Raw genomic sequence first — 24,543 nt, 5'->3', positions numbered from 1 at the left:
TTGATAGTTACAAATATCAAACGTTTCCCCCTCTCAACGGCGACGATTGAACGCACGACGTTTAGAACATTATCCAGCCATCCTATCAATTCGAGTAACAAGCGTGCGTCTAATCGTCCTGTCAGCCAGCGCGAGAGATAAATAATCGCCCTTCATTCTCAGCGCAAACCTTCTCCGTCCTCTCGCAAACGAGCGTCGCACCTAAGTCAAAACGCGTCGGTCGCGAATTGCAAAGTAATGCCCTGTCGTCCTGTGTTCCTTAGCCGCGAAGAGGAACCAACAACAGCATCAGCACGGAGGAAAGAAGAAGAGTAGGAGGAGGAGGAGGAAAGAGAAATATAATAAAAGGAGCCGTGGCAGAAGCCTGCTTTAGCCAGGCCAGATCCCGCCAGGACGATAACACGAGGACACATCGCCACCTCGGCGCGACGATCGTAAAACTTGGTCAGGTAAAGGCGCGGTCCGTTTGAGACCTGCTGCTAGGAGGACGGACAGGAGCTGGTTATAGGATAGGTATTATAGTCCTGGACTGCTGTCGGTCTATCGCGAGGGATGCGCGTCCCGTACGCGTATCCTTCGGGGTGGTCCTGGCGACGACATCGGTTCATTAATCGGCCAGATACCCGAGAAAAATGCGCTTTTACGACTACTCCTTTCTATCCTCGCCTTTTCCCTCTCTTCCCTCTACCTCGCCTCCTTCCCCCCTGCCGTTTAGCGCCCCGCTCTCCTTTTCTCTTTCTACTTCTCGTTTGCTGCCGGTTACACTGTCACGCTTGTCCGCCAGTTTTCAGTGAAGGAGGCGCCCGGTGGCTTATTATCGTTCGAGCCGAGAGAGGACGATCCTCGAGAAGGAAGGGCCGGGGGGTAATTATAGGTGGGACTCGATTAACGCGATACTTGACAACGTTGTTTCGCTTTCGAACCGCTATCGACTCGGCTGGCGCTGCTCGAGCGGCCCGGCGTCGATATATATATTATATGCCCCGGACTCCGAATTACGGAGGATTCGAGGTCCTCCGCGTCTAAGCGCCCTAGATTCTACACGTTTTGAATTCTAATAGCCCCCGGGGTCTCTAAATTCCTTGGATCCCGAATGTCTCGAATCGCGGCCTCCAACGTACCGCGAGTGTAAGTTCCTCGGATTCCACCTCGCGGTTCCAGACCCCCCCTCCCGCGGATTCCGACTTTACTCCTTAATTTCGCCGGTATCGCGAGGAGAGACACGTCACAGGGGCGGTCAGCGAGAAATTTCGGTTCTATTTTCACCAACCGACCGCCGAGAGCGAACTGCGTGACATAACGCGCGGCGCGATGGTGCAAGGCTGCGCGAGCGACGGACTCCGCGTGCGTGCGTGCGTGCGTGAGCGCGTTGCGTCCGCCGAGCGTAGAAGAAACGGCGGCCGGGTAACGAGAGTGCTAATGAAGGATAGCCGGGTTCTTGCTGGCTTCTCCTGCGCGACCAGCACCTGCCGTCCCTCCCGTCGACGCGTTTCTCCGTCGAAACAATCGTCCCGACTTCTCGAGTTCCCCCCCGTCACAATTTCTTTCTCAGGGGTTATTATTCCCGAAACTCTCGACGATTGATATCAGTTGCGAGAAGGTTGCCGCTCAATTATTTCTAATTAGATTTTTTTACTCTCCAGAAACCCAGGTACGTTCGAAGTTGTTTCCGATCAACTTCTTCCTTCCCCGTCAATGTCGCGATGTCCGAAGCAGCCGGGCTCGCACGAGCGGATCGCGGAGGGATCTCGTCGCGGCTTCGTCCCGCGCACACATCCCGTGCATCATTCCTCGCGAGCGGAGCGTTAGCTCGCTCACTCGGCCGTGCTGCGGGAGCGGGAGCGATAAAGCACGGCGGTTTCAGTGCCGCGTCGTCGTCGTCGTGAGAAAACGGTGCGCATTTTTAACGCGTGTCACGTCGGTACGCGCCTTTGCACACGCGTGCACACGCACGGCGCAGCGCACACGCACGAGCGAGCGACACACTGCGAAAAACACTAGCGCGGCTATTAATTCAGAGGCCGGGAGGGGGAGGGGGACAGAGAGCGGCCGGCAAAGGAACAAAATGAGCGCGGCGCTCCTCCCGGCTCCTCCGGGCTCTAAATAAAAGGAAGGAGAGGAGGTTTAAATAAAAGTAAATTCGTGTCGCCGCGGTCGCGTGAACTACCCGGGGCCCCGAGGATATGAGAGCCGGGAGCCCTCTTCTTCCCTCGGAGGGAGTCCGCTCGCGGAGAGAACCTGTCCGACACTTGGGATCGGCTTTCCTCCTCTCCTTCTGCCCGTTTCGCTCGTATCGCGCGGGCTTAACGCTTTTGCCGGATGTTATCTCGCGATCGCCACGGAGAACGGGACAGAAAGAGAGAAGCGGAGAGGAACGTCCGGTGTATGTTTCTACAATGTCGCCGGGAGATTGATAGATAAATGGACCAACAACCAGCTCGTAGCTATACGTCTTGCGAGAAGAAAAAGGAAGAGAACCGGACTTATTTGATTAATCGCGCGCGTGAGCTCCGGTCGATTTTGAATTGCATATTAAAGAGACATGCCGGCCGAGACGCGGCGGGCCTTTGGCCGAAAAATTCGGAATTTACGCGAATCAGGGAATAGGATAGTCTTTCGTTCTCAGTATCCGTGAGAAGCTTTCAGAATGTTAAACTCGTAAAACCTTCGGAACGATTGCATCGCTCTTAAGATGTCAAGGTTAAAATTTGAAACGATATAAGGAAGCTTGAATTTCAAAGTCTTAGATCTCTCGCGTTTCTTGGTTCGATATAATAAAAGCGAGGAAATCTATGAAAGGTAACAGCTGGTATTTGCTCAGTAGTACATATTATTATATCTCTCAATAATGAATATTGCGAAAATTGGCCAATAATGTTCAATCACGTTAAAATTGAGAATTTTTCATCATTCGTTCGTTCATATGTTCCGTTTACTAAATAAATGATCAGATGTTGCGGATCTTGAAAGTTTCGATTCTTTAAATCATAATTTCAGATCTCTTCGTTTCAGATCAATCGTCTCAAAATTACGAATTGCGTCTTTTCCGTGGTGGGGTATTTTTGTTCACAAAGAGACAGTTTTCCGGAATTTTCATTCTCAGATAATGTTCGCAGGATGTCACTTTGATAGTCCCTCTTTCGGAGAGTGTGTCATCGTTCTCAAAACGTCTTTGTTTTCCGAGAATATCCCCGGTCTCGCGTCACTAGTTACAAGTGGTTTAATATTACCTAAGTGAGGCCGATGCTGGGGAAAAAGGAACACTGCTTTCCCACCGAGTCGGGAAAGACGGCAAAACAACGCCCGACACCCCACGGCGCACGGATGGGTGCTCGCCGAGGGCAGGAACACGCCTGACCTCCCAGCAGACAAATTAAAATGATACACAGACGATTCCCTCTACTCGCGAAAACTTTTCCCTTACCGTAGCGAAACTATTTCAGGATACGCGGTGAAGTAGTCCCCGTCGACGGTGTTCTTCTTTATTTTACTCGGAAAGGCCTGCGGCGATATTCGCAGATGCGAACCGCCGAAGATTCGAGAGTCGGATAATTCGAGGGTCTGTCGAGTATACCCGGCGACTAGTCACACAGAAATCCGAGGATCCCAGATTCCGCGAGCTCCGAGGAAATTAAAAATTTCGTTCGTACGCGGGGAAAAAGAATGGTGAAAAATGTCCAGTTGCGTCTATTTTCTTGAACAAACGTACCCCCGTATTTCAACGCGCTACAAGGACTCATCATCGTGCCCTTCAGCACGGTGATAAGCCGAATGAAGAACTGTATTTCGCGCGGTAATATAATCCCGGCCGATTAATTTATACGGCAGTAAAGAGTATTCGCTCGCCGTAAAAGCGGCAACACTCCGGTGTGGAATACAAGCGGAACTTGTTATAAACCGTTCGCGGTCGTTTTACCGAACTCGCGCCGAACTTAATGACCGGACGACAACAAGCGCAGGTCCGCTTTTAATTGCTTTGGACGACTTAAGTACCGGCGACAAGAGCCCCGGGAGAGAACGGGGGGTTATAAAAACGTGCCGATGGACCCTGGCTTTTGAAAACGCAGAGATAGACCCGGCGTATCCTATTAGTTCTTTCGACAGTTTTCCACCGCGAGCCTGTTAACGACGGATCTTGCGCTCGTCGCAACGTATAATTATCAGCTTCCTCACGAAGCAACGATATAACTGCGCAGCATCATTTCACAATTGTCATTCCTGACATCACTTTCGACAGTTGAATTTGTCGAACGCGAGTGAGAAAGAGAGAGAGAGCTCCGTTCAAGTCTCTACGGCGAGTAGAGAAGTTCCCGGTGTTCATTTCTCTCCGTCGGTCCTCGAAAATCGAGTCGGACCTCTCGACGACGGGAATAATTTCAGAATCAAAGATATCGACTCACCCTGTCATACTGATGCGTCGCCGTGGCTGCCGGGAAGGGTTGAAAGGGCGCCGGCCTGGCTGGACTGTGATGGGCCGCGTGTGGATTGGCGTGGGGGTGGCTGTGCGGGGCCGCATGAGGGTGAGTCGGGTGCGGCGGCGGTGGCCGGTGGGTCTGGTAGAGGTAAGGATAATATTGATACATCACCTCGGAGCAGCTCATCACCCCGCCCGGGCCCGGCACCCCAGAGCTGGCTTGCAGACTTGCGTACCCGAACGTTGCACCACCCTTTCGAACACCACCCTTTAGTTTATTCACCTCCTCGTTAATGGCGCGCCGCGGCCGACTCAAACATTCGATACCATTCGGGATTCCACTAGATTCGTTGTCGGCCCGGCATTAAGGACAACGTCTCGTGCCACGGCGCATCGCAGGCTGCCTCCTCGGTCGTATTGTTATTGCCGCGATCACAGACTTCCTTCGATCATTTGGTATCGCGATACAATTGATCCAAATGTCCCAGAATTCACGGAGTACGTTAGATTCCCGGCTGCGACTAATGCGTAGAGCGCGTTATCACGAGGAGAGTCGAAAGTATCACTGTGAAACAGAGTTCCGCTTGGTTTCCCGGTTTCTCCCGCGTCGCCGACGTGAATTATGCGCCGTGGTCGATTTAAATATTCAATAATGTCCGAGATCCCAAAGTTCCTCGGCCGTTAAATCTGTATACAGGGACGACGACGTCGTTCGTCGAGAAACGTTGTTCGACCCACCGTCGGTTTGTGCCGTCGATAACTCGTGCGAGGGGAACGAGAGAGAGACGCGCGTGTAATTGTGGGAAATTAGATGTTTGCTAATTGATCACAAGGTATTCTCGTTAATCTTGCTCGTATGTAATTCTAATCACTTGCAGTGTACCTCGGTAGATAAGGAACAGTTCCAGTATTTCTCGAGATCACTGAGGCGCGACGAATTACGGACATACGCACTGAGGATGAATCCTTCCAGATAGCTGAGACGCGCAGCAAGAAACGCACCGGTCGATCGCTCCTCTTCCTCGTTTCTCCTTTCACGGTGAGCACGGTTGCGTGAATCCAAAAGGATTCAGGTTGCCGTCATCAGCTGAGTATACCGAATGACGTCATATCTTTAACTCATGAAGGACTTTTACGACCGATAAGATAAAGAGAATCATTTAGGGCGGGGTAGGGCTTTCCTCCCGGCAATACAATCTCCGAAGAGTATGTTTATGTTTTTTTTATCGGTCGCCCGGTTTCCGCTCTCTTCTCGAAACTTTCCTTTCTTTCCGAGATTTCTCGATCGATAAGAATAGTTGTATCACTGACTTCAACACTGCACACTGTCGTCTTACATAACCACCTGCGACCGAGGCACACAATTATAATTCCACGACTTGCTTCGAGAATATCCAATTGTTCACAGCTGCAGATTGCCCGCAAAGTGGAATTCTCTATTTAATCCTCTTTCAGAAATACTTACGGACACTTTGACCGACACTTCACCTAGCTAATGAGAGGAGCCGCCGTCACCGTTCTCAACACTTCATCTCGCGGACCCACCAGCTGCCCAAGACGACACACATAACTCGTGTCATCGTTTGTGTCTCACTCTGATTGTTTAGACAGTCGAGTCTATTCTTGGTAGGGTCTTCTCCAACGGGAACCGTCCAATCGCGACCTGCACCTGCATACAACGCGTAACACAGGCGGTCCTCGTGAACGAGGATGACCAGTTGGCGAGCGAAACGAGCCACCCTCGCGACGTGAGCGGAGCGTGTCGCCGCTGGTGGTGTGTCTCTCATGGGTGAACACAGACTGAACCCCCAGACACGACACCGTGTGTCACCCTCTCTCCCTAGTGCCTGTCGCTGTCTTTTTCTAAGCCGTTCCCGTCTCTGTTTACAAGCGGCGACGCGTATCCTCTTCCCCTTTTCCGCCACCCTGACGACAGGTCTGTAGCAGGATCCGCCTCCTGGCAGTGCCGGCGCCGGCCAATCGCCGTGCCCGATCGTCAGGGCCAATCGCACTTGGCTTGCCACTACCACGGATCTCCCCGTATTGATCCCACAATGAACCCGACTGCAGCTGCGGTATTAAGAAGTTCGTACTCGGGTTAAACCACCCCCGCCTACCCCCACCGCTCCCTTCCCCACCTACGGCTCCTTCGTGGTCTTCATCCTCCGCTTCGGCCACCTTCCATCCCAGGCAACCATCCCCTGTAGCGAACATAATGAGTCTTAATTAACAGTTTCGCGGTGTTTTGGGAAGCTTAATTTGCCGCGGCGAAAGGGCGAGAGGAAGAGAGAGAGAGAGAGAGAGGGGGGGAGAGAGAGAGAGAGAGGGAGGGAGGAAGGGGGACGGGGCAGAAGATGGCGTCTTCAGGAAGGAATTCCTGCAGAAATGTTGTTCTCGTGGAAATCGCATTTTCACGCGGCACAGACCGACCGACTTACAGCCTGGCCTGCTTCGGTTATATCTGACACAATTTTCAGGTTGAGTCTGAATTTGAATGTTACACTAGATGTATGTAAAGTCACGCATAATGTCGCGACAGACTCTTTAAAATTATATTAATGGGTAATTCAAGTGCAGCATACATATACATACATAGAAAAAATACTCTTACTGGTATTCTTTATTGCTTACAATTTTTCCTTAATGATAATCTTACGCTCTTTTAGTAAACCTATTATGAATGCTTGCAAAAATAAGTGCCAAAACATTTTAACAACGTATCTAATTAAAACTTTCTGGACAACAACTTTGTTTAACGATGTCAATTTGGCATTTTTAAACCGATTTCTTTCGTAGTGAATACGCTAACTTGTCTAAAAATGTATAACTCGATACCAGCTTCATTAATTTTCTCGATTTCATCCCAGAATAAAGAGCTACTGGTTATATCAACCTAGAGAGAGACTCCGTGATCTCCTGAATCTGGTTAAAGCTGGCCAGCTGAATTTGAACATTACACCAGATATATGAAAAACTACATATGTCGCGACAGACATTTTAATGCAAATGATGGGTAATTCAGATGCAGCATATATGTATATAGGAAAAATATACTCTTTCGGTACTCTTTATTATTTACAAATTCTACTTAATAATAATCTTACACAACTTTCTAGTAAACCTATTATAAATACTATTATAAATACTGGCAAAAACAAATATCAAAATATTTTAATAACATATCTAATTAAAGCTTTCTGGACAATAATTCCGTTCAATGATGCGGATTCTATATTTTTATCTATTATTTCTTTCGTAATGAATACGCTAGTTCGTCTAAAAATATACAACTCGACACCAACTTCACCAATGTCCTCGAATTCTTTCCAGAATAAGAAGTCACCGGTTAAATAAATCTAGAGAGCGACCCTGTGATCTTCTAGATTTGGTTAAAGATGGCTGAAATCGTTAACATTTATCTAAGTAAATTGTGGTTCGGCCTCTCTCCTGAATCGGAAGCCACCGGTTATGCCGAACGACCGGGAGACTCCACGACCTCCACGACCCGGTTGAAGCTGGCCGAAACCTCTGATGAAACCGTTCTTGCCAAAGTTTCTCTCAGCCTGAACACCGATGTGTGGCTGCGCTCGTTGTCCGGGCACTTTACTCACTCCCCCGAAAACGTCCGCCCTGGTGCGATCATTATTCGCGATGTTGCGATTAAAGTTGAGATCCCAAGAAGGTTGACGATTCCGACCGCTCAGAGGTTGGCTCCCTTGGAAGTTTATCGAATTTTTGGGGGGATCGGCGTCTCTTTTGAATCGAAATACACCGTTGAGTCCGAAATTGCGAGTCGAATTACCATCCGGCTCAAGATTACCGTAAGCGCGGAGGAAACTGTTCTCGCCAATTTCATGCAAAATATCCAGCTGGCCGTTCAATTGTGGTTCAGATCCGGGAGCTATGCTCGCGTTTTCGGTGAGATCGACGAATATGCGGCCGTTGTCGAAGATATATTTGTTAATATTGGCGTCAATCGATAGTTGTGGAACTTCTCCATGCGCCACGTTCGCGGTGATGCTATTCTGAGTGTCGCGACGAAACCGATACGGCACCGACTGAAAACATTATAATCGCGAGATTAAAATGTTATTTTCTACGTGTCGTCAATATTATCGAATTGTAATTTTTTTTGTAAGTTTTAAGCAGCGACAGAATCGATGTATAAAGTGATAACGTATCTCTATCGCATTAAGGATAAACCAGTATCGAATTTAATTAATTATTTAATTTAATACATATACTCACCAACGTTCTAAGCCATCGACTTGTTTCCTTCCTTTTTTCCTCCTCCGCTGTTGCGTACACAACAACACACAACAAAGCTAAAACTATAGCGTTCAGCTTCATTCTGAATATTGACGGAAAAACTCAGTGATAGTTCACCGTCTGAAGAGCAGTGAACTTCTGTGTTGATCCCGGAGAAGCTTGGAGTTTTTATGAGACACACGATTGCCTCTCGCGGGACTTTACCGCGTCATTATTTTCACAATTGTATCTTTCGGTTTGTCGCGCGACGGCAGCTGTATTCCCGCCGACGTGTCTTGCTATTCTCATTAAGGGAATCCCGAATCGCGAATGGTAATGCGAACTCTGCGTTGATTACGTAGTAACTTATCCCCGCTATCGTATTTTTCTTCTCGTTATCTCCCCGTTTCAATAATATTCATGATACACAAAGCTAAATACATTCATGTTTATGATATTGGGCTATCGCTCAAGTATAATTCTTGTAGGCTTTATATCAACGATGTTCTAAATAAAGATAAAAATAATTTTCAAGATAATAGGATGATTTTTTAGCGAAATTGCCACTTTAGTCTTAAACTATTTATTAAGAAGATAGATATGCGCTAATGTTCTGCATAGTAAAAAATCTTGTGTTAAATTTAACACATTTCATATGTACCAAACGGTCCACTGAAATTTTTATATTAATTTTACACAAGGTGAATATGTTAAAAAGTAACACAAATATTAAAAATTAACACAAAATTAATACGTTAATCAATACTGAAATCGATTATAAATATGTTATCTTAACGCTTACGCATGTGGAATATCGAACATATGTTATCTTAACGCTTACGCATGTTGAATATCGAATATAACACAAAATATTGAGATAATATAAACACAGTATGTTACAAATTTAATACAAAAATCTTAACAAGATCCAATTTTAATACAAGTACAAAATATTTTTCACGGTGTAAGAAATATAGTGTATCTGTTAAAAATATACAAGCATATCTTATAAATAAAAAAAGAAATATAGTTCGGGATCCTGATAATATTTTTCGGAGTGCTGAAAGCAAAAGAGAGAAAGAAAGAAAGAAAGAGAGAGGGAGAGAGAGAGAGAGAGATTTTAATAATTATAAAAATTCTACATGTGTATATATGTGCGCACTTAATTCTATGTTACTTTTATATTCATATTATAATAAATCTTCTCCTCACAATCTGATAAATCTATTTAATTTGAATTAATATCTATCACTAAGATGAAAAAAAATTTACAGAATTATATTTCCTACGTATAAATGATAATATTTCTTATTTAATTCGCACTTTTATTCGTTGTTAAATATTCATCCGTGTAAAAACCATCATATCACCTTAACAACCTTAACAGTTATTCTGACGTGAACAAAGTAAAAGGACCGTAAAGACGTAATTAAATGACATCACGTTCAAGGAAACACAGGTGCAATTGATGACAGAGCAAGAGCCGAATGACATACGCTCAAAGTGCTCGGATAACGCGTGAGCGTTAGTCTTTTTGTTACCAGGGTTCCCCCAGCGATAATGAAACGCGTGAGATCAACTGTTAGGCGCCACTGGCTTTCACTTGGGTAATACCCAGCCAGATAACTGACGCAACGGGAACCTTCGGGTGAACGCGGGTACATCCCCGAATGAGAAATTCATATATAAGCGACCGAGGTTGATCGAACAGGCATCAGAAGTCACTTGGAACTTCAACCGAAAGCATTTACGACCATCCCAGAGGAACAGTCGGTGTTCACGATGAAGCTGCTAATTTCACTATTGGCCTTATCATGCGCTATCGCATATACAAGCGCTGGATTGTCTCGAAGCCAAGAGCCCTCGCAATCGACCGGACCGGTTTTACCACATGTAAGTAATTATTGATATTCGAACAAGTAATTTTGCTATTAAAATGATACAAGTTCAAAATCCACTACGGCGATACATTCAAACGCGAAATTACGCTTGTATTGATTATTAAAATTTTCTATTATCTTATACCTCAACACGAAAATGCAGAAAATTAAAAGAGAAATGCTTTTATAATGTACATGAATTTTAAATAATCGTGTACGAACGAACATCTTTTCCAACAATTACATGTCGCTTTATTTAACGCTTATGGCGAAAATTTATTGACGTGCGATTATATATTCATTGTCAGCGCATCTCGTTGTAATTACCTCGCGCTTCAAGTGACTCATAGAAGAACCTATCGCACTTGGAATTCCTGATTAAAATGGAATTTCCTACTTTAAAACGCATCCTTGCCCGGCACATCAATGAAAGAAATTTCATTTCGCCAATTTTTACAAATAGAATTATTTTTCATGGATAGATTTTAATAGGACCAGTATTTTCAAAACTGCTCACTTGTTTCTTATAGACACCACGTTTTCCACGTGCAGCCGATCCCGGACAAAATAATTCAATAAGCATCATAGTGACTCAGCCTATGAGTGGTCCGCATCGACAACCTAGCATCGGTCTCCAGTATGAGAGGAACTTCGGCAGGAATGGTTTCATCACAGGTAGCGGCCAGATACAACCGGGAAGTCATAATCTCTCTCCGACGTTTGGCATAGGCGCCGGCTACCGATTCAAGAGAGAAGCTGATCCCGAACAAAATTCGATAAGCATCATAGCGACTCAGCCTATGAGTGGTCCGCATCGACGACCTAGCATCGGCCTCCAGTATGAGAGGAACTTCGGCAAGAACGGTTTCATCACAGGTAGCGGCCAGATACAACCGGGAAGTCATAATCTCTCTCCGACGTTCGGCATAGGCGCTGGCTTCCGATTCAAGAGAGAAGCCGATCCCCAACGGAATTCGATAAACTTCCAAGGAACTCAACCTCTGAGCGGCCCGAACCGTCAACCCACCTGGGATCTCAACTTCAATCGTAACCTTGCGAACAATGGTCGTACATCGGCGGACATTTTCGGTGGAGTGAGTAAAGTACCCGGACAACGAGCGCAACCGCACGTTGGTATCCAGGCTGAGAGGAACTTCGGCAATGACGGTTTTATCCGAGGAAACGGCCAGCTTCAACCAGGTCCGAGAGGACGTCTCTCCCCTTCGATCGGTATAAGTGGTGGCTTCCGATTCAAGAGAGAAGCCGATCCCCAACGGAATTCGATAAACTTCCAAGGAACTCAACCTCTGAGCGGCCCGAACCGTCAACCCACCTGGGATCTCAACTTCAATCGTAACCTTGCAAACAATGGTCGTACATCGGCGGACATTTTCGGTGGAGTGAGTAAAGTACCCGGACAACGAGCGCAACCGCACGTTGGTGTCCAAGTTGAGAGGAACTTCGGCAATAATGGTTTCATCCGAGGAAACGGTCAGGTTCAACCAGGTCCGGGAGGACGTCTCTCCCCTTCGGTTGGTATAACTGGCGGCTTCCGTTTCAGGAGAGAAGCCGAGGATGCCGAAGATGATGCGGAGCTCATCGAAGAGTATTGAATATTAAATCTCATTGGAGAATATTGAATATTATATTTCTCACTCGGCTATGTATATAGATATATGATTTCATCAGTGATTCTAATTTAAGATCCCGTTACTCGTATTACTAATGTTATATTGTATATATACCAATCATGTACGAACGTTTGACCTGCCTTTATTTAAGACTCACGAGGCTAGTTCGCATCTCAGGCAGCATAAACATACAATACGCATATATATAATTCCGTGTCTTATTTAAATAAATTAAATCTATTGGAAACTTTCTCTTGCATTTGTATTCATGAATCCATCCTATGCAAGTCCTAATCCTAGCAAAAGTCCAATAAACCTGTCTCTAATTTTGGAAATATGCACAAGCTAGTTCAACTTGGTTGAATTCCCGTTAATTGATCTTAAGTCCTACTATTGTGTGAAGTAAACCGACGATCATATTGGGAATAATGTTTCAGCAAACACTTGACTGTATCAAATCGCGACTAACGTCACCGGCCGATGTCTAATCTCGCGTGTAACTTAGCAGGTCCCGGGCTCTCCGGGACGACAGGCGAATCCAATAAGCCTCGACAAGCGTGGCGAGGGCGTCGGGCTTTTTCGCGAGAGGGACATGACGATTAAACGTTTTCGCCTGCGCCAGGAACAGTAGTCATCCTGCACGTGGCCACTTTGACAATGGAGAGAGACAGTGCGGGGGGGGAGGGCGGCAAGAGGTGCACCCCCCGCTGCCTAATAGCTGGGCATTAAATTTGTCAGTGATATTGCCGGATAGGGTCGCCCTTCGCCCGGATCATGAATGGCGCGGGACGACTGAAATATGCCGCCGTTCGTGCTTTCATCCCCCTTCGCAGCGTCCCGAAGGGGGATGCGGCTCGAATAAATGCCGGACAATGGGAAGCGAGACGACATCGCTCGAATGAACCGTCGAGCTTCGAGGTGTTGTTCTTTTTAGCCACGTGTGCCGTTCGAAAAACTGAACGGTGATCCAGCTATTTGACGGATTTAATATTGTCCGATGCGAAGGGATGTAAAATATATAATCACGGGAGTGAGAAGCAGGGGGGAATTCTGGGAGGAACATCGAGAAGTGCGAGAGACCTTACCAGTGTCCGAAATCTGCGAAATTCGAACATCTCGAAATATCGAAAAGTATACGCGGATGGATAAGCAAACGTAAGAATGTCAGACATTGCATTTATTTCGGCACATACCGCGAGGAATCCTCAAAGAATAACTTGCGAGCTTTAAATCGCGAGGGAAATAACTCGCGAACGGGAGCAATCATTAACTCCGCGGTCGCGAGCTGATTCGCTCCGAAGTATCTTTAGTAAGTACCTCTCACCGTGGACGAAGTGAATTACTTCGACGAGCGATTCGCCCCCGGATCGGCCGAAGAAAGGACACCGCGGTCCGGAGATGCTGTAAATCGCGTTTTTTGACAGTTCGGCAGAGATGCTCTTTTGCCGACGGAGCGCCGCGAAAGGAGATTGCCAGGAACGCCGAAATAGCAAATTAAGGAATTCCGAGAGAGAGAGAGAGAGAGAGAGAGAGACCGCCTCCCTCTTTTCCGCTTCCGCGGATCATCCTTACCTTTCCTCCGGCCGCATTTCTTCAGGATACACCGTGTACTCTGGCATAAAGAAATTATAATAAGTTTCGTTTTAACGTATTACTCCCGATTGTTGGCCGTTGTGAATGTTTCAAATTCAATCTTCATATTAAATGACAACTTAAAGTATATTTTCTAATTATTACAATTATACATGACTTCTCTTGATGATATTTGAGTACGATGTGAAAATACGGGTTCAGGAGGTATCTTTATTATTGCAACAAAGACTAACAATGCACTAATACAATAGCAACGCTGATTCAGACGACGAAGAATGCAAATGGCTTACAATCAGAGAGCCTTGTCGTCGCGTGTGACAGGATCAGTGAATCATGGTGTTCACATTAAAATGCCCCAAGAAAAAACCTGAAATTTAATATTTAGCGCGATATGACGACGAGGACTTTCGAAAATTAAGAAAAAAAGGGATAGAATTCGCAGAACGCGATTTTATCGATCGTTTTTCTTGATATTTTCTATTGCGACACTTTTTGCGCTTCGTTGCTACTCTTTGTCCCTTGCTGTTTCTTCTCCTCTTCCTGATCCAAGTATTTGTCCCATTTTTCCAGTCGCGCTTCGATCTCCGCGTCAGTCTCTGTAATTCTGAAAAGGCACAATTTCGTTATGACGACAATTGCGTTAATTACGTTTAATTTTCAGATGCGTAACGTGACTTAATGGAATCTTAAACATCGAGAAGTGTTCGCAATCGCAATACGATGTCTATTGTTGAATGAACGAATAAACTTTACCAACATCGAATAAAGTGGTTTGGATGCCGCGAAGCACACTCGATTCACTCGATAAACGAAGAACCGGAGTGGTTAAAATTTATCGGAAATATCGATAATTTGTTATCACGATGTTTACTTCGTATATGATTTACTTTCGCGACGTGTGTTTCTTCGCACGAATGTGTAGCTTCGAAGACGAAGAGAAAAATAATTTCCAATAAACCACAGAGACGGTTGTACTCCTGATCAACTTGGGCGCCTGCATCAGCAACCATCGGTAGCACCTATCCTAAAGCCGGTATAGTAGAAAGCGGCAATGCGAGAACTTACTTATACTTGGTCTTGCCGTCCCAGATTTCTGCCGAGATCTTCCTTTGGCTGAACCAACGGCCGTTCAGAAGCTGCACGCAGGCTTGCGCCTCTGCCGGCTCTCGGAATGTGACCTGCGCTACTCCTTCGGGATGTCTCTGGGAAGAGAAGCGGCAAATCGTATGCGAACCGTTTGCTTTCATAGTGCTTATTGGTCTTTTAACAACAAACCGACCGCGACAGTGAATGTTGTTGTAACAAAATGAAATAGAACGTGTGAAAAAGAAAGTGAAGCTTACTATTTGAATTTTCTTACGCAGAACTTGTCGAAAATTTATGGTCTCGATGATCTAATTAGAAATTCGTCCTAATGCTACATTCCTTCCGATTGTCTCTTTTGCCGATTTCTTCATAGTTATCCCTCACATTTCGGGTAGTTGCAGCATAAAATGAATTTTTTTTCAGAATTCGTCAAAACTTGCACTAGATATAGATTCAAATATGACCTAATTATTGCCGCAATTAGAAAACGATTGGCCGTTCAAAAACTGAGATATTCGCAAATGAAAATAACTTCTTATACATATTCCTTGAAGTTAATGTCCGATTTTTAACTTCTAATTTTAATTCCTTCCACACTTAAGATTTTAACGAAAAATTACTGGGATATTACGGATTAATATAGAGACATTATACAACAATTTCAAAATTACCGACCATTTTGTTTTGAAAATACAGCAATGTAAAATTCATAACTTATAGTAATACTCGAAATACATATATATAGGTACATATTTAAAAACCTATATACCTTTTTTTAGTATCTGTGTATCTTTATCTATTCGTTAAATTAACTAATGCATAAGAATAGTATTAATAAAAAAAAAATAAAAAGTAATATTTTCGTATTTATATTATATATATATGTAAATATGTTCATCTCAACATCGTTATAAATTAACGTTTATTATTTATTAATTACATTTATTTAGTGAAATAAATGTGCAGGAACTTAATTTTACTTAATCAATACTAAATTTATGAGTGGCCCCCTTGTAATTACAAAATCGAACATTTCATTCGATTAAACTCAAAGTAAAAAAAAACACAAATTCCAAGCGAACTCGTGCTCTGTTTCTAATGTCAGATTATAATTTGACACCGATCGTCCAGGTCGAAAATAATTTTAGCTCAACGTCTAAGCCCGGTTTCTTTTTCCTCTCATTTGCGGAAGGGCCGGGGACTGTCCGGAATTCCACAAAATTATCAGTGGATTCCCTTTGATCCGTCGTTTTAGTGAACGTATACTTTACAACAAGCACGACAGCAAAGGGCCATGATTCACCGAGAACACGGTGACAGTAACACGTGCTCGCAGAGCGAGAAAAACGGCAGTGTGATGCCTATGGTAAATTAGGTGACGGAAAATGAAGTTCCGCGCGTGGCTTTTGAAGCCGTTGCTATTTCTCGCACAACGGCCAACACAAAAAGAGAAATACGATAGAACGGACATAGGTGGTGTTCAGTGGATTATCGCTTTCTTAAAATTAGTACACGTGTCGCAACAATTATAGCATTGAAACGTGTTAACATTTAACATTTTTCACAAGTCAAATTTCAGTGATGCATATAAACAACACAAAACCATATTTTTCGGTTAATATTAAGACAAACTGCGGAAGAAAATGGGCAGGAAAATATTAGCACAAGACAAGTACAAATGCAACAATGTGTAACAATAAAAATACGCAACTGAGCAAAGAGAGTGAGAGAGAGAGAGAGAGAGAGACGTAGAGGGAAGAGGAGGGAGAGCCGACACGTCGCCTGGATGGAATGCACTTTGACATTGAATAGTTTCACGGCTGAGGCGCTGAGACTAGGAGTGTCCCTCGTCTCTCGCCAATTTATGGAGCTAGAGGCATCCCCTTTCGGGGAGGCGTTCCTCCTCTCTCTCGACCGCTAAAAATACGGCGCTCGAAGGAAGCTCCGATCGCGTCCAGTTTAAAAGAGAAACAGTGATTTCGGGCGCAACAGTCTTGGGCTTTAGGTGTGTCGAGAGACTCCGTCAGAGCGCGATCGCGCTCGTAATATGCACACGTGGCTCCCCGTTTCTCAATGTCAAAAAGATCCTCGACTATTAATCATAGATCAAGACTTGACGCGTTGACATAACATGGCGTTTATGTAATCGCGGCATAGGAGCGAAAAAAGGAAGAGAAAAACGGGAGGAAAAACTCACGTCATAGATGACAACTTTTCTGACGTCACCGCATTTCAGGCACTCGGACCGGATGTCCTGCTGATACTCCAGAAGCAGTTGGACCTCCTTGTCGAAATCCTCCGGTGCGAAAAGATTCTTTATGACGACGATCCTTTCGCACTTCAACGGCTCGCCCCGCATACGCTCCGGTCGCCAGTCGAACAGCCTAAACAAAGAAAACAAAGGAACCGGGATAATGAGAAGAGATACGACGATACGACAAAAATTGAATCGACCGGACGATTTCACGCAAGAATCCGCTTTAAATCTACACACATAAATCCTCATTAGCAAGCACGATATTCGAACGCTGTTAACGGTGTTTATCTACCGTTAACGGCCGCGCGAGCGATCGGGCGCATCGGATCGACCGATGTGCATCCATCGATTCTCGGATCTGCATGGTGTCATGTCAATTCACCGCTGTCATTATTGGAAGTGACATTTCTTAATGGCTAAAGATGCCGACAAATGTCGCTGATGCAGCACAAATTGCCGGTACCAAGCCGCACGATCGAGAACGAGTCGCCGGCTGAGTCAAAATTTTAATTCTTACATTATCTCTGCAAATCCGTCGAACTTCGAGGACCGATTTCGAGATATTATATTGCATTCAATTTGGGGTTTCGAGTTAGCATCGCGTCCTTTTGAACTTATCATCATGATCTTTCGTGAACATTTCTTCAGGAACGACTCGAAACTGAATATTTTCCCTAATTTAATTTACCAAATTGGATGTTTACACAAACCACGAAAGCCTAAAATATCAGATTGCACTGTATTGTAGGAATTGAATACTGCCGTTTCGTCACACATATGTCGAGACTAAATCACTTGCGCTGGAAACTACGTGTCATGCACCTGACAGACGTTAGACGAGACACATAAACAAGGCGCACGCACGTGCCATATGTGACTTGTATTTACAATTACAATGTACAAGAAACTCGTGTTGTCACGGAGAAACGAAACCAGAAAGAAGTTTAATAATAACATATTCGAAAGTAATAACGAACGAGTTTGTAACGTATAAACTAATAAAAAGATCTTAAAACATCGTAGTTCGCCGCAGAATCTCGATATTCTATCTACATTTAATCTTTATTCTTAACTTAAATCAGTAATATATTATGTAACTTACTCCATTACAAGTAGAAAATATATAAGCAAATATTATATAAATTTATCTAATAGAAATTAACGAGTAAATAAAAAACCTTTTCTACATTATTATATTATTACTACTTTTTCGTTGGCGTTGAAAATTTCGGTAAGATTTGCAAATTTAGAAGAAATAAAAAGAAGACGTTGGTTCAAATTCAAAATGAAACTGCGGCCTAAGGAGAATTATTAGAGGCAGAAATTATTATCTGCCAGACTGACGTGCGATTTTAAATCTTGACTTAGGTATATTTTCCAGTTATGCGCAAGTTTGTCAAATGTCCGTCAAATTAGGAAATAATTTAAAACATCTGGAAATATATCATGTACCGCTGTCCGCGTTCTAGTTTTCAATCAAACATTCTGGCTCCTGATTACTACATCATAGCATTGACGCTTCGCATGAATACGATTTGATCGGAGAAACGCGTGTTTTAATGAACGCGATGTCGACGAGAGTCGGATTAAATATTTCAAAAGCCGACAACTAAATGACAACTAAATCACCTTTTCACATGCTCCCCGTCGCTCGAAACTTAATGTAACATTAAGTCACGGAAAATTACACGACGTGCGAACATTCTGGCAGCTTTCACCGTTTCAAAAGGCCGATATGTTTTGAGTACGTTGATTGTTGTGATTTTGTTCACCACCGAACGTACGCGTCATCAACTGAAGGTCAGCGACGCCTGACAATTGGCGGGGATAATCTTGCCGATTGTTTTGGAATTCTTCGTGTGTCACGTACTTTTCCGTGACTGAACCGTTACATTTCGAGCCGATGAGCGACGCAAACACCGCGAACACGGGAACACGTGTATGAATAATTCGATGAATAAATTAATTATCATTCGTATCGGTCCTGAAAATATTTCGTTGAGTTCTCGTTGGCATCGCGTTATTTTACGCACGTTTCTCCGATGGAATCGTCGTATCTACGCTAATATCAGTGCCATGGGAAAATATCCGGAAAATATGCCATGATGGAACATCTGTGAACCAGGATGCTGATTCAGGAAGCCGGGACGACGACAGAGGATGCAGGACCCCGGACGGGCAGTGATACATCATATATTTTCATACACAGGTATGCAAATCCATCAACTATACAAGAGGTTTCCGATTTTAATATGTTAACCGCCATGGTCACATATCCTCTTTTCTCACTTGTTATCATTGTTAATGAATATTGAACCAAAATTTAAATTTTCTTTGGTATATGGCATTATTGGACACACAATTATTAATTATTATGATTGCATTTACAATTCTTTCTCTTTCACCTCTTTCGAATTTTCAAATAAAAATTAAACGCAGACAGAATACCGGGATAATCGAATATGAAACAATTCTGAGATCAATCTTTTCTTGGGGAAAATCCGACATGAAAAAAATGGCAAATAATTTTGTAGCACTATTTGCAACACCGAGGTAGGGCAACAGTTTGTATAGCGCAATATCTCCAGACTCTCCTAGGTCCTTCAAGTATGACGGAATTTGCGGGTTAATGTGCAGGCAAAAAATTCCGATTCGGGTAGCCGTGAGAACCGTCGTGATGATCGATAGATCGTATCTCACGACTCTTTCTCAGAATGACGAGGGAAATAATATCGAAAGAGGGAGGGGAAATGTTGCGGTCACGTCGATTTACGGGTGTCGAAAGACCGCGTTGCCGGGAGGAACACTTCCGGCCGGCGTACGTGGGCCCGCACGTTCGCCAATAACTGGTTTTCGCAAAGTTCAGGGCGTCGACCCTGCGCCCGCGACCTACGCCGGATAACGAGACGATGTGCCTAACGATGAAGACAACAAAGACGCATCATGAGTGTAACACTATAGAATGAAGCATGATAACGCAAGAACGACAATATTAAAAAAAAAAATCCCATATGTGTGAAACGTTTGGCAATATTCAAATATTCAGGAATCTCCAAGATACACGATTACGATTTTTATAACGTAATTGACAAAATTACGATTGTATCTTAAGGGGGTCATCCCGTGTGACGGCTTCAAAAAATCTTTATGCCTAAAATTAATTAAAAAAACAGTTTTTATTTTCTATTAATTGTGCCATATTTTACTAGTTGCGTCTTTTTAACCCATTTTTCAAGGTTAAGCTTGTCAATGAATACCCTTAAAGAGAAGAAAATAGACCATGCTTGACTTCTTGCATAACAGTGGCCAATTACAATTGTTGCGAGAGAGTTTCAATGAGAAATCAAACTTTCTTTTTATTTATTCGGTCGCGCAAAATGGAAGAACGCTCGAGAATTCGCTCTCTTATCCCAACAATAGAACGGCCGCAACACTCGTCTCGAGATATGCACGAAACAAAGTCAATGTCGTTCGGCTCATTCGTTCGATTAACGGGTTCGAACCGCAATCTCTGAAAGTCCGGCGTGCCCGTATAATTTTGGGCCGGTCTGTATGCCGACCCGCTAAATGCGGGTAATCGACGTGCGCAGCTGCCTTTGCCGGAACCGCAAACGCCAAGCAGTCTGGCGGCTGCAAACCCGGAGCCGATGTGGCAGTATAATTATAAAAGCCTTTACACACAACCGCGACGTGTGTTGCACGCGGAACGCGATAATACGGTAAAGGGTGAGAGCGTTTAAAAAAAATCGCGAGATATCGCGGATGGGAGCGCGCGTCGTAGGAGGCCCACGCATTCGGACGTGTCGGATCTCGATGCCATTTTATAAGAGGCCGAGCTCGCGACATCGCGGTGCGTAGAAACCTTAATAAGATGCATACGCGCGCGGCAGACGCAAAGCATGGATGAAACGTATCTTGATTCCTCGAGGGTACGCGGCCTCGCGCGAAGACGCGAGCGGAAAAGAGATGAATGGACCGGAGAAACCGAGGAGAAACGCGACCGTCTCGATTTTGCAACGCGGGCTCGCCGAGCCCGATTTATACCGAGGAGTCGTGAGAGGAAACGACGCCGCACCTCGAGTCGGCGTGTCGCGAAGAACACTTTCGGCGATGAACGTTCACTCGGACGCGGCTGTTTAAATGTTAATCAGCGTTTGAATTCGTAATCCTAGCGTTGTAAAATTTAGCGAGAGAAAGAGAGAGAGAGAGACTCACTTTTCTTGCATCTTCTTTTGCCGCTCCTTGTCCTTTTTTTTCCGTTTCGGCTTCAATCCGGGGTCGTATTCGCCTTTCATCTGAAACTTCGCTCTCTGAACCGACAACGTTTTCCCGCGAATTTGCGAGCCGTCCAGAATCTTCAGCGCCAGATCCACCGATTCGACCTGGAACATTAAATTAAAAAATCGATAATAGACTCGCCATGGTCTTTATCGGAGACTGAAGTCGACATTTTTAATTCTATATTAAGTCTTCAAGTGGAGAAAATGGGAATAAGTTCCCACCTGTAGCATTAAAGAAGTACAATAAGTGCTCTGTTAATGCTACAAAGAAAATTTAGTCTTCCAGAGTCTAAATTTTAGTTCTACATTAAATCTTTAAGTGGAGAAAACGACAACAACTTCCCCATTTATAATGCTGAAAAAGCACAATAGGAAACCTTTGAACACTTAATGTAGAGCTAAATTAGATTTAAAGTAGGACTAAAACTTCGACTCGGGGAGACGACGCGTCGGAACAATTTCTGACACGTCTTGTACCGAATGTAATTAACGCAGCGCGCAAAAAAGCCGCGCTTAATAGGCTGCAGTTCCCATTTATTGTGCCAAAGTAATGGAGTGCCATTGTTGCGCCCAGCCGTGTGTGGGTGATGAGACCGTGAACCGCGTAAAAATTCGCGAGCAATATAAGTACGTTTCATTAACCGGTCACGCCCATGACAATCATCGAAAGAAAAAAGAACTACGGCTTACACGCAAAAGGTTTTAGCCCTGGATTTATGGCATGGGCGTACTGTTCATTTAATAGCCATTTAACCAAGCGGATCGGTCCTTTCATTACGCAATCCGGTCTTTCGGGCGAACCTGCCGCGTTCTGTCAAACGCCGCTCAACGTTATTCATGTTTCTCGATCATGTGACTTACGAGTAAAGAAACAAATATTAGTAGTAGTAGCATAAAATGAATTTTTTTAAGAATTCGTTAAAATTTACATTATATGGAGAAAAATATTTTGCCGGCATAGCAAATTGTTAGTTACCACAGGGACGGCAAAAAATTTGTTAAGAATATTTATTGCTATTCGCTGAATATATAGACAGCAAAATAATTTGGTCATACCAATTAAATTTTATCGCATTATCACAACAACAAGTGATATCATTTCAACGTCATTTTGACATCATCTTGACTTTTATACAGCTTTTGTTCTATTTGAGAACTGAAAATAATGATACTATTTAAACATATTCCTTGAGGTTAATATACTATTTTTAAATTCTATTTTTAATCTCTTCTAAACCACATTTAAGATTTTAATAAAAAACTATTATGATGTTAAGGACTAATACAACACACACACGTGATAGATGAATAAAAAACCGGAAGTCCGGAACTTTTAAGCCAATTTAAAGAGGCGGTTATGATATTAAGAGTTCTTCGAACACTCGTGACTACTTCAAAGGCATTTCGTAGAGCTTCTCTTTCGTAGAGAAAGAAGCTGTAAAACCATAATAACTTATCGGCTCGATAAAGATAAAGGCCGAAGATGAAAGCAGAGCCGGCGCATTCGCGAATTTCGGGATTATTATTTTCAACTGTTACGTCATCGCTCGTTCCAGACTCGTGCGATGCGACAGAAAGCGTGCAATATATGTATCGGAAATAGAGAAGCCGTCTCGGTGGTGTAACGGTGTCAGGCTTATTTACGAAACCCCGTAAAACACGAGCCGCTTAGGGCAATTTTAACCGTGACTTCACGCCGTTCGCGGACGGATACTGGAAATAGGACAAGAAATAAGCAGCGATGTTTGTCAATTCTAACGTTCTTCAAAGCCGGAGAAAGAGAGAGAGAGAGAAAGAGGCACGAGATTAAATATTAGCCGATGGTTGGACAGGCAATATAGATTAATTGAGAATCATACGGGAGATCATTTTTCGAACAAAATGACATTTTAACCGAGGGAAGCATATCGATACATCTCGAAATATCTCCGACGGGCTAAATTTCGCAATTAGTACGTATTTCTCGCGACGACACTCTCTCTCTCTCTCTCAAATGTCTGGTCCTTGATTCGCATGCATCCACCGTGATGACAATACCGCGACGGTGCAACACGTGACCGGAATCACGAGTGTCTAAATAACCATATGGAGCGATCCCGACATGGATGACGTAACGATCCCCGAGACAAGTCTCCCTTGTAACGATGACCTAAAAAATGACTCGTCCGATATCTCGAGGATCGAGAAACCGCGCGGGGAGTATTCCGGGAAGTCTTTAGAAGCGTTCGCAATGATTTACCGCGTCGACCCACTTAAGCAAAATTCCTAGGTCCGAGGCGATCCATCGCCTCCTTCCCGGCTCTGCCATCCTAGTGAATGGTTGGAAGCGAAACTAATGTTCGGATCCGACTGAACATCGCGCGAAATCGCCGCATCCCACGGTCCAAGAGTCGATGACAACTCCCGTAGACGATCTCCCATAGACCTCACGATCTCCGCGGAGACAGCCATTTAAAGGATCCTCGCGTCACTCTTTATCGATCAGCACACGAGAGAGCCCTGTACTTAAGGATACGTGTTTGTATGGCAAACAAGAGCCGTGTACACGCACCTTAAGGACCTGCAGACATAAAAGGGCCTCGCTGTTCGATGCATCATTCTGCGACACCCACGCGCCAGACAGCCTCAAGGCCTCACTCTTTTTCTTCTAACCCGTCTCGCTTTCGTTTAACCCTTAACTTCTGCGGGCGAACGGAAAGCGACGATCGCTGACACAGTCATCTCCACGGGACTCTCGAAGCAGACTCGGATAGAATCTCTTTCCTTGATTCCTTTTCTCTTTTATCGCACACGCACATATATACCTATAAGCTTCGCATAAAACGCAGTTTTTCCGCCCAACTGCTCCGCGTTAGGTTTTTCATTACACGATAAAGCGTCCAGTGTGTGTACACGGGATGTCGAGGAAGTGGTCGTCGGGGCGATTGCTAATTATTTCCCTCCGCCGAGAGATTAGCTTCGTGGAAACGTTTGATTTAAACTTTATTTCGCCTTACAAGATTAAGGTGGGGAAATATAACCGCACCGTGCGTTGACTAGATAACATGTAAACTGATAATCTATGTGGCTACGATGCGTGGAAACATAGACTATCGTTGTTCGCGCGTGAACGCCCAGCGGTGATTAAAATGCTGAGTGGTTTTATGGGAATGAT

At 44.4% G+C, this 24,543-nt stretch overlaps 4 protein-coding genes across 10 annotated transcripts in view; 1 reads left to right on the top strand and 3 right to left on the bottom strand.

Moving 5' to 3' along the window:
* Positions 1 to 6,498, bottom strand: part of LOC106740887 (protein vestigial) — a 57,354-nt gene extending 50,856 nt beyond the window's left edge. For both annotated transcript variants that reach the window (XM_014612350.1, XM_014612352.1), the window contains exon 1: positions 4,401 to 6,498. In XM_014612350.1, the coding sequence (XP_014467836.1) occupies positions 4,401 to 4,601 (201 nt within the window). In that variant the 5' untranslated portion in view covers positions 4,602 to 6,498. The remainder of the gene's footprint in view (positions 1 to 4,400) is intronic.
* Positions 6,499 to 7,663: 1,165 nt separating this feature from the next.
* LOC106740878 lies at positions 7,664 to 8,942 on the bottom strand. Its single transcript, XM_014612342.1, has 2 exons — positions 8,663 to 8,942; positions 7,664 to 8,472 (listed from the first exon to the last, which is right to left on the bottom strand). Exons 1-2 carry the CDS (start codon positions 8,762 to 8,764, stop codon positions 7,834 to 7,836), a joined length of 741 nt encoding a protein of 246 aa, XP_014467828.1. The 5' UTR covers positions 8,765 to 8,942; the 3' UTR covers positions 7,664 to 7,833.
* Positions 8,943 to 10,323: 1,381 nt separating this feature from the next.
* On the top strand, positions 10,324 to 12,404 carry LOC106740876. Its single transcript, XM_014612338.1, has 2 exons — positions 10,324 to 10,555; positions 11,073 to 12,404. The coding sequence occupies exons 1-2, from the start codon at positions 10,445 to 10,447 to the stop codon at positions 12,153 to 12,155; spliced, it is 1,194 nt and encodes a 397-aa protein (XP_014467824.1). The 5' UTR covers positions 10,324 to 10,444; the 3' UTR covers positions 12,156 to 12,404.
* Positions 12,405 to 13,956: 1,552 nt separating this feature from the next.
* LOC106740874 (HIV Tat-specific factor 1 homolog) overlaps positions 13,957 to 24,543 on the bottom strand; it is a 30,000-nt gene continuing 19,413 nt past the window's right edge. For 5 of the 6 annotated variants that reach the window (XM_014612336.1, XM_014612332.1, XM_014612333.1 and 2 more), the window contains exons 4-7: positions 21,325 to 21,491; positions 17,050 to 17,236; positions 14,832 to 14,968; positions 13,957 to 14,370 (exon numbers count right to left, since the gene is read on the bottom strand). In XM_014612336.1, the coding sequence (XP_014467822.1) occupies positions 14,244 to 14,370; positions 14,832 to 14,968; positions 17,050 to 17,236; positions 21,325 to 21,491 (618 nt within the window). In that variant the 3' untranslated portion in view covers positions 13,957 to 14,243. The remainder of the gene's footprint in view (positions 14,371 to 14,831; positions 14,969 to 17,049; positions 17,237 to 21,324; positions 21,492 to 24,543) is intronic. The other variant, XM_014612337.1, reaches the window with a different exon arrangement.

The sequence above is a fragment of the Dinoponera quadriceps genome, unplaced genomic scaffold (genome assembly GCF_001313825.1).
Source record: "Dinoponera quadriceps isolate SergipeBrazil2010 unplaced genomic scaffold, ASM131382v1 scaffold610, whole genome shotgun sequence".
In the NCBI taxonomy this organism is placed as follows: domain Eukaryota; kingdom Metazoa; phylum Arthropoda; class Insecta; order Hymenoptera; family Formicidae; genus Dinoponera; species Dinoponera quadriceps.
This window is presented reverse-complemented; position numbering and strand designations above follow the sequence as displayed.

Coding starts and splice junctions, on each gene's coding strand:
- LOC106740878 (XM_014612342.1), bottom strand. CDS start 8,764: ATGAAGCTGAACGCTATAGTTTTAGCTTTGTTGTGTGTTGTTGTGTAC. Junction 8,473..8,662: donor GTCGATGGCTTAGAACGTTG/GTGAGTATATGT, acceptor TAATGTTTTCAG/TCGGTGCCGTATCGGTTTCG.
- LOC106740876 (XM_014612338.1), top strand. CDS start 10,445: ATGAAGCTGCTAATTTCACTATTGGCCTTATCATGCGCTATCGCATAT. Junction 10,556..11,072: donor CCGGACCGGTTTTACCACAT/GTAAGTAATTAT, acceptor TGTTTCTTATAG/ACACCACGTTTTCCACGTGC.